Source organism: Caloenas nicobarica, chromosome 14, assembly GCF_036013445.1.
Source record: "Caloenas nicobarica isolate bCalNic1 chromosome 14, bCalNic1.hap1, whole genome shotgun sequence".
NCBI lineage: Eukaryota > Metazoa > Chordata > Aves > Columbiformes > Columbidae > Caloenas > Caloenas nicobarica.
This window is the reverse complement of record NC_088258.1, coordinates 3810016-3819072: the sequence shown is the minus strand read 5'-3', so window position 1 is coordinate 3819072 and position 9057 is coordinate 3810016. Positions and strand designations below refer to the sequence as shown.

At 54.9% G+C, this 9057-nt stretch overlaps 1 protein-coding gene across 2 annotated transcripts; it reads right to left on the bottom strand.

The window, feature by feature from the left end:
* Nucleotides 1-4036: 4036 nt before the first annotated feature.
* On the bottom strand, nucleotides 4037-8609 carry ACTB (actin beta). Of its 2 annotated transcripts, XM_065644457.1 has the most exons (6): nucleotides 8515-8609; nucleotides 7180-7308; nucleotides 6635-6874; nucleotides 5658-6096; nucleotides 5163-5344; nucleotides 4037-4803 (listed from the first exon to the last, which is right to left on the bottom strand). In XM_065644457.1, the coding sequence occupies exons 2-6, from the start codon at nucleotides 7300-7302 to the stop codon at nucleotides 4660-4662; spliced, it is 1128 nt and encodes a 375-aa protein (XP_065500529.1). In that variant the 5' UTR covers nucleotides 7303-7308; nucleotides 8515-8609; the 3' UTR covers nucleotides 4037-4659. The 2 variants fall into 2 exon arrangements, with proteins under 2 accessions (XP_065500529.1, XP_065500530.1); XM_065644458.1 differs by lacking the exons at nucleotides 7180-7308; nucleotides 8515-8609 and adding an exon at nucleotides 6470-6516 and having other exon boundaries at nucleotides 6635-6675.
* Between the last annotated feature and the right edge of the window lie 448 nt (nucleotides 8610-9057).

The window sequence follows — 9057 nt, the reverse complement described above, 5'->3', positions numbered from 1 at the left end:
CCGACTCGTTTGACATCTGGGAAAAACACCAACCTACCGTATTTGAAGTCATCAAGGAAAGCAGAGAGCAGGGTGGAGGAGACCTGCATTTCTAATGCAAATTGCAAATAAAATCATCAGTAGGACCTATAAGCAGAGTAGAAGCCCTGCCCAGAGAGCCAGGAGTTAGGAGTAGCCACAGATTCCTTCCAGCCCTGGGGCAGGCATGGACCAGACAGCAGCTGACAGCCCAGAATGAGAGCTGGGGGAAAAGCTATAGCTATAAGAAGCTCATGAGGATAAAATGAGGCTCGCAGCAGTTTGTAAGAGGAGCTGCACTTGGGCTCATGATCCACCAACTAAATGAGCAATGTGGCGGTGTAGATAAGACACAGAGGTTGAATACAAGGCAGCAGCAGGACATCAGACAGGCGGTAAAAGAGGAAGGAGACAAACAGCTACACCAAACTCTGGTGTTTTTTGTGATGGTCACCTGGAGGTGGGCAGATGGTGAGAGGAGAAACCCTCCCTGCTGTGCCTTGTTTCAGGAACGTTCTTCTCGGTGTGGGCACTTGGGAGCTTTCTGTGAAGGTGGGTTCAGTTCAGGGCTGGGCCATATCAGAGCAGACTTTGATCATCTTATGACTAATACACAGTTTTCTTAGCCCAAAGAAGGCAGGTGCATACCATGCTCTCACAGTCCAGGAGGGCAAACAAACAATGCTAGTATCAAGATATTTTGCTCTATATTAGTCAAAATGTCTTAGCTGTTCAAGGCCAGACTGACCTGGGGATTTTTTTTTTTCCCCCTGGAAAGTCTTGGGTCATTTCTCTCTTCTGATTCTTTTTAAGACTGATACAATCTGGATATCTCATATTTTTGTCAGCATGACTAGAGCACAGCTGGACTACAGTGGCCAGAGCACTTGGTAAGCTTGGTTGAACTGCTAACATCCTTTGCTGTCACTGATTTTTGATATCTGATATGGTTTAATACCATAAGGCCTACTAAAGTAGATTACAGATGAGTATAACACAAGTCAGGGCAGGCTCCAGCTCAGCAATCCCTCTGCAAAGACCAAAGGCCAGGACTCCTCCTGCCCCAGGTGCAGCCAATACCCACAGTCCCATCCCTGAAGTGATACCTTGGAAAAGCCCATTTTTGGAAGCTGACGCTTTGCACCCTCAGAGGGGACTTCTGCGAGGAGGCCAGTTGTGTTTGAATGCTCTGGGGTTTCCTGGGACTTTTGCAGGCAGCCAGCTGGCACCTCCTGAAGCAGCACACGCTCACTAACGAGGGAACGGGACGTCCCCCCAGCTGGGACCGTTTCTGGTCAACACTCCCAGACACAGCTAAGAGACAATGAGGCCCTTCAGGGCTAAATCCCGAGAGCCGCAACCATCTCCTTTGCCAAGGACATCACTAATTCTTGGCGGTGGCTTGATTCTATAAGCGGCTCAGCGAGGTGACTTTCCAGGTCGCCAGCTAATTGCAGGTGAAGTGACTGTCTCCAGCAGGAGCGAAAGTTGGGAGCTCTGGGGGAAGAAATGGAGTAAAACGTGTTTGTTCAGCTCCCCTTAGCTGAGCCAGCTTGCCGCAGGCAGCTCAAGGGAGGTGAGAAAGGGCTGGTGGTTTGCAAAGATCCACGGCCGAGTCCCACCGTCTCTGTAGCCTAAGAAATCCTGGTATGACACCGTCGCTGAGCCAGACAGGGGGACACGCTCGGCCTGGCCATGGTTGGCTGTTTTAAACTTCCTGATCCCCCCAAAACCCTTGGCTACTTGTGTGCTGGAGAGGAGGAGGAGGTGGTAGCCAGTCCACTGCTTATTCCCTACATATCTTCTTTGAGTCTTGGCCGTTGCTGGTGGCTTCAAGAGCCAGCAGGTGGCTAAACCAACTCCTCCACCACCTTTCCTGTGACAGGTCGCTTGGCATTCCTCCACCTCTGTGAAACAGCAAGGGGCAAACCAAACCCTCCAAAATGCGATGACAGGGAAACTGCAGTTAAAACAAATTTCCCCTCCTTCCAGCGCCTGGTGTTCCTGAGAGGAAACCACCCTGGGCTCCCCCCTGCTCGCAGGAGTCGGGAGCAGTGAGTAATGCTCACAGGCTTCCCTGCCCGGCACCACATTCTTTTCTCCAGCATGTAATGGCCCAGAGGAGGAATAAACCCAGCCTTGCTGGAGCAGCATGCAGAATAGCTGTGCACGCCGCGGCCTTGTGTCGGAGAGGCATCGGGATAGGTCGTGAAAAGCTCAGCCTCATTTTATTGAGGGGGCTGGTTGCCTGGAACAGCAGGTGAAATAGGAAGAAAGGAGGAAAAAAACCACCCTGCAAAGTGTTAACTAATAGAAAGCTTTGCCTCCTGCACTCTGGAGCATGAAAATCAGCCCATGGGCTCTGCCCTAGCCCTTCGCTCACCCTGTCCCTGTGCCCACACCTCTGCCCACCTGAGCTGCTCTCAGTGTTTGGCTGCTCTGTAGTTTCTCCCTCACCGCCACAATAATCTTTTCTGTTCTTTGTGTCTCAGTGCATTTTTCCGCAGCAATCAGTGGCAGTTTTGGGGAGGGCTGACAGCAGGAAAGCAGACTCACGGACTGACACCCCATTTCCCTGTTGCCATCATCTCTTGCCTCCTGGCCTTTTTCCTCCCCTGCTCCCACCAGCTCCTGCCCCAGGAGCTGCTATTGCTGCCTCCTCCTCACCCCGTTGCCCCAAGACCCCAGGTTATAAGCCCAGTTTGGGCCCTGCTCCAGCCTGTTTCACCTCCCCTGTTGTGAACTGGTGCTTCCAGTAACTCATCTACCCAGCCCAGTGTCTGCACCTACAGCCCTACCAGGCTCCTACTGCACCAAGGAGGGAGACTGGGGAGACGAAGGGCAGAAACCAGCAGGTCCACCCTGAATCCAGCATGACGCTGGAGCAGGATCAGGCCAGGCAAAGGATTAAAGAGCCAATGGAGCCTGTTCCCTGCCTTTCATCTGCTGTGAGCATGACACAATCACAGCCATTAGCTCTTCAAAGACAGGGCCTTGGGAAGCCAGCATGTCTCTGAGCGAAGCTCCAAGGTCTGGTCTGCCCGAGTTGCTGATGTGCAGCGTCACCTGGCTTTGTCCTCCCTGGTCCCTGACCTGGTAGGTAACCTTGGTCTGCTCCATCTCCTTTGTTCCACAGCAGTGACTCCAACTCCTGGGACCCACAGGCTTTGCTGTGCCCAACAAGGTCTCAGCAACCAGCATGGCTTTGTGAGAGTCCCCACTGTGGCTGCTCCTTCTGGAGAATTTGATCCATCAAAGCTGAAGCTTCACAGAAGGTTCAGAAGCCTAAGAGGATGGGGACAGAGCCAAGAAGCTGCAGCAAACCTCCTTCCTGGCAGGTATCTGCACAGCCCACAGCAAGTCCTGGAGCTGTGGGTGTCACTCCCTGTGCAAGAGCTTCCTCCTCTCCCCACACCCTTTTCCCAGCCCTGCCCAGCCCTGTGTAACAGCCCAGAGGCCCTGCTCTCCAAAGGCATTTTCCACTTCACAGGAGACTTTCTCTTGCTTTCTCCAGAAAGCTGCTCCACCCAGCAAGCAGTTTGGCAGAAAGGATGAGTCTCCCAGCCTGAACTCAGGCCAAACCAGAAGCAGGACAGACCAGCTCAGGCACCTGGTGCACAAAGAGGGGACACTACCCCATGGGCCCCAAAGAACTGCAGACCAAAGCCAGCTGCTTCAGAATGAAATTTATGGCACCACCACCCCACTTGCTTTTCTTGCATAGTAAGGAGAGACACAAGGCAGCATTTCAGAAGGTACAGCTGGATCCCCACCAAGCTCAGCTCCTCCAGCAGCTCCCTGGCAGTATCTGGAGCTCCACAGCCCAGGGCAGCCCCAGAGACCTGCAGGTTTGGCAGGCTCAGCTCTTCCCCGCTCTATCACCACAAACCATCCAGCCTGCACACCAGCATCCACTCCCAGTCAGATAAAGGACCTGCAGAGCCTGGAAAGGCTAGATCAGGGCATGTAGTTAACTGTCAAAGAAGTGACACAGAAGAAAATGACCAACCAACACCAGTCAAGCCTCTATGGTGTGCACTTTTATTTGAACTGGTCTTAAGTCAGTGTACAGGTAGCCCCTCCCTCCCCCACATACTGGCACCGCTCCTCCTAGACCTTGCGGGGGACTGTAAAGCCTTCATTCACATCTATCACTGGGGAACACAGCCCGCTGCTTGCTTGACAAATTGAAGAGAAAAAGGATCAAGTGTGTTTTGTTTTTAAGGCGGAAAGATACAAAAAGACACTTGTTGGGTTACATAATTTACAGACAAGCAATCACAACCTAACACCAGTAACTGGCATTGGCTTCTTCCGAGCTGGGCTGCTGCCTTCACAGAGGCAAGTAACTTCCTGTAACAATGCGTTATAACAATATTTGGAATGACTATTAAAAAAAGAAACAAATGTACAATCAAAGTCCTCAGATGCATTGTAGAACTTTGGGGGCGTTCGCTCCAACATGTTTCATTTTAAGACTGCTGCTGACACCTTCACCATTCCAGTTTTTTAATCCTGAGTCAAGCGCCAAAAAAAGAAAGAAACAAAACAAATAAAGCCATGCCAATCTCGTCTTGTTTTATGCGCAATTTATGGGTTTCATTTCATCACAAGGGTGTGGGTGTTGGTTAACAGTCCGGTTTAGAAGCATTTGCGGTGGACAATGGAGGGTCCGGATTCATCATACTCCTGCTTGCTGATCCACATCTGCTGGAAGGTGGACAGGGAGGCCAGGATGGAGCCTCCGATCCAGACAGAGTACTTGCGCTCAGGCGGGGCAATGATCTGCAGGGAAGAAGAATCAGTCAGATGCAACGTCACACTACACTCGCTGCCCACACGTGGCCCCGCAAGACAGAGCTGCCCAATTCTCTTATCTGGCCTTGGCCAAGATACCATTATGTCCAAAGTGGCTTAAGACACAGCCTCACACCCCCACCTCCCCCCCTGCAGACAGTATTTAGGCTAATCCCATTATTCATATGGTTGAGTGGATGCCATCTCAGCCACAGCAAGGCCATTAAGGCTGCAGACACAACTATATGGTTATTATCTTCTCTAGCAGGAGTTCAGCTTACCCCCCCTCCACACACTGCATTTCAGCACAAACAGGAGTGCTGAGAACTCCCCCAACTCCATCTCACCTTGATTTTCATTGTGCTGGGTGCCAGGGCTGTGATCTCCTTCTGCATCCTGTCAGCAATGCCAGGGTACATTGTGGTACCACCAGACAGCACTGTGTTGGCATACAGGTCCTTACGGATATCCACATCACACTTCATGATGGAGTTGAAGGTAGTTTCATGGATACCAACAGATTCCATACCTGTGAGAAAGAAGGAGTCTCAAGTCAAAGGCTCCAAGGAAGCCTGAGGAGCTACTATGGGCAACTAAGAGACCAGGAGCCCCTTCAGTGGGGCACTACAAAGCCACAGCTCTGACAGCCTCAACATCATGTTCTACTGTCCCAAGTCCCTCAAACACACAGCTTTAGGCTGTGTGGAAAATGACACTAACTAGTGGGACAAGACACACTTTGGCGTGGACCAGTAATAATACTGTGACTGGCTGCCGTGGTCTCTGACTCACCCTCTACAGACATTGAGGGGCACAGGATATTCTAACAGAGTTGGACTTACCCAAGAAGGATGGCTGGAAGAGGGCCTCAGGGCACCTGAACCTCTCATTGCCAATGGTGATGACCTGGCCATCAGGGAGTTCATAGCTCTTCTCCAGAGAAGAGCTAGAGGCAGCTGTAGCCATCTCCTGCTCAAAATCCAGGGCGACATAGCACAGCTTCTCCTTGATGTCACGCACAATTTCTCTCTCAGCTGTGGTGGTGAAGCTGTAGCCTCTCTCTGTCAGGATCTTCATGAGGTAGTCCGTCAGGTCACGGCCAGCCAGATCCAGACGAAGGATGGCATGGGGGAGGGCGTAGCCTTCATAGATGGGCACAGTGTGGGTAACACCATCACCAGAGTCCATCACAATACCAGTGGTACGACCAGAGGCATACAGGGACAACACAGCCTGGATGGCTACATACATGGCTGGGGTGTTGAAGGTCTCAAACATGATCTAGGGAGAGAAAATAATGGGGTTGAGTCAACAGAAGAAACCAGGGTTCTTGCTAGAGGCCTACACCAAGTCCATGCAAGTGTGGTTTTACTTCTGTCCCTAGATAAGGAACTTCTCCCCACTCCCCATCAAAGTCCATGCTTATCTTGCTTGGTCTCCACCCACACCTGCCAGGTCAGAGCCTGAGCAGGGACACCACCACCACCCCACCCCCATCCACATGTCACAGCAAGGAACAAAACAAATGCCAATTAAACTACAGTACAGTCACTCAAGGCTGGTAAATGGATTAGTGTGCCTAGTCAGAAACAGTAGTTAGACAAGTTGCTAGTTCAGTCTCAAGAGAAAGCCAGCTTAGAAGAGCAAACAAAACCTGTCAAGGTCCAGTAAAGAGGAGACTCAGGTCAGGAAAGGAAAACCCTGTGAAGACGGCAAAATGGGAGAAGAGTGGTGAAGGAGGAGAGAAGACAACATGGAAAAGGAGAGCTGGCCTGCAGCAACATCTGCTGTAGCTTCAAGCTCCAGAGTTTTTACACACCTGTGTCATCTTCTCTCTGTTGGCTTTGGGGTTCAGGGGAGCCTCTGTGAGCAGCACAGGGTGCTCCTCAGGGGCTACTCTCAGCTCATTGTAGAAAGTGTGGTGCCAGATCTTCTCCATGTCATCCCAGTTGGTGACAATACCGTGTTCAATAGGGTACTTCAGGGTCAGGATACCTCTTTTGCTCTGGGCTTCATCACCGACATAGCTGTCCTTCTGGCCCATACCAACCATCACACCCTGCAGAACAAAGAATAAACAGTAAGTACAGCTGAAGGGCAAGCCCCATGGGACAGATAACCTGATTTTCCCCAAGCTGGGTCTCCAATTACTGCCACACTTTATCAAGAAAGGCATTCAGCCAACTGCTCCAACACACACTGGCCAGACACTCTGCAGGAGGCTGCATCCCCCATCAGTTTTGTTGCCGTGCAGAAGCCTCTTGTGTTATAAAGCCAAATAAAAGGGCTTCTCGAAACTCAGTGCCTCCAGGGGAACCATTTCCACTGACAACTCCTCTCTTCTGTCCGAGATCAGCCACCTACCTGATGTCTGGGGCGACCCACGATGGACGGGAAGACAGCACGGGGGGCATCGTCCCCGGCGAAACCGGCCTTGCACATACCGGAACCATTGTCAACAACGAGCGCAGCAATATCATCATCCATGGCTGGCTGCGGGAGAGGAGGACAGAGAAGCGGACGTGAGCATCGCCCATCACACAGCAGCTGCCGAGCAGCGGCGGTGCCGCCGGGGCCCTTCCCCACCCATTTCCTTCCTGCCGCCGCCGCTCCGCTCCGCTTCGCCCGCCGCCCGCTAGAGGGTGCGAGGCCGCCCGGGCTGGGGCGCCGCGCGGGTTTGGGACAAAGGAAGAAGTCCCCGCGCCCTCTCGCTTTATTACCATAAAAGGCAATGGCTGGAGCGCGCCGCGCCTGGCGGCCACGCCCCAGCGCCCCCAGGTCACACACGGTGCTGGCCCCGGGCACCGGAGCCGCCTCCTGCACCCTCGCAGCAGTAGCCGCCTCGCCCAGCTCGCTAGCCAAGCGTGCCCCATCCACCGGCGGCAGCACGGGTGGGATTAATACCAGGGTTTTATGCAATTGCTGCCCGCCCCAAGCTCGGCTCCGGCGCCTCCGACAGCGCCGGTTTAATCTGCTGGCAAAGCGCGGGTTGGGGGAGCGGCGGCAGCTGCCGGCACATGTGCCAGCCCCGCACGGGGCAGCCTGGGAAGTGTAGTCGCTGCCCGCGCACACGGGGGCTGCTCCCCCACCCACCCACCCCGGGCATGCAGCTTTTGTTCCGATGCAACAACCTCGCCCTCCGCAGGGGATGCCGCCCCCCTTGCTCTGCAAGAAAAAGCCACCGGGGCTGCTTGCATGTGCCCGGGCGAAAGGAACTGTGCCCCTTCCCATCGGGGGACAACGCCCCCAGGCCCAGCTGCGCCGCGGGGCCCCCGAACCCCCCCACACCGGCGCCTGGGGGAAGGAGGAAGCGCGGAGCAGACAAAGCCCCGCGCCCCATTGCCCGCCCCCCGGGACACAAAGCCGAGCCGAGCTCCCCCCGGCCCCACGCACGGCTGCCAGCAATCCTCTTAGGAGGCGGATTAGCCCCACAGGCAGCAGGGGGAGGATTCCCCCCCCCCCGCAAGCAGCACCCCCAAATCCTCATTTTAAAGGGATCATTATTAAAGCGCTTTCTTTTTCTACACCTTTCAAAAATACTGCAGCGCACGGCTGGCCGGGCTCCCCCACCACCCCCCTAAGCAAACAAAAAGCGCTCCAGCAGCCTGCACGCCACCTTCTAATAAGCCTAATTAACAAAACATTAATAACATCGACGATTTAACAACGTATCCCCCCCGCTCCCCAGGTTCCGCTCACCTTCGGGGAGTTGCACAGTCGGAGCCGGGGCGGGCGGCGCGAGGCGGCGGCGGGAGCGGGGCGCGCGCGCACAGGAAGCAGGCAGAGCTCGCAGCGGCTCCCGCCCGCCGCCCGCCCCGCCTTTTATGGGGCCGCCGCCGCCGCCGCCTCGCCATAAAAGGAAACTTTCGGAGCGCGCCGCTCTGATTGGCCCCCGCTGCGGCCTCCCCGCCTCGTGCCGTCCCGCCTCTCCTCCCCGGCGAGCGCGCGCCCGAGCGCGCCGCCCCGCCCGGCGCGCGCGGCGGAGCCCACCGCCCTGCGAAGAAAAAAAATAGATAGAGGGGGGGTACAGCAAATCGGGGGGGTGCGAGGGGCGTTATGGGTGCAACCCCACCTTAAATTTCACTCTGGGGAATGGGCCCTGTTGCCCCCGTGCTGGGTCGCCCCGGGGGTCGCGGTGGCCGCGCCGCCCCCGTGCAGAGCCCCCCCCGCTGCTGGGGAACCCCCGCAACCCTCACACAAAGCCCTGGGGCTTTGGGGGGGGACCCGGCCCATTCACCCCCA

What these genes read in the sequence shown, in the direction of transcription:
- ACTB (XM_065644457.1), bottom strand. Translation starts at nt 7,302, where the DNA reads ATGGATGATGATATTGCTGCGCTCGTTGTTGACAATGGTTCCGGTATG. An exon ending in ACAGAGAGAAGATGACACAG is followed by an intron (nt 6,097 to 6,634) that starts GTGTGTAAAAAC and finishes TTCTCTCCCTAG; the next exon opens with ATCATGTTTGAGACCTTCAA. An exon ending in CCAGCACAATGAAAATCAAG is followed by an intron (nt 4,804 to 5,162) that starts GTGAGATGGAGT and finishes TCTTCCCTGCAG; the next exon opens with ATCATTGCCCCGCCTGAGCG.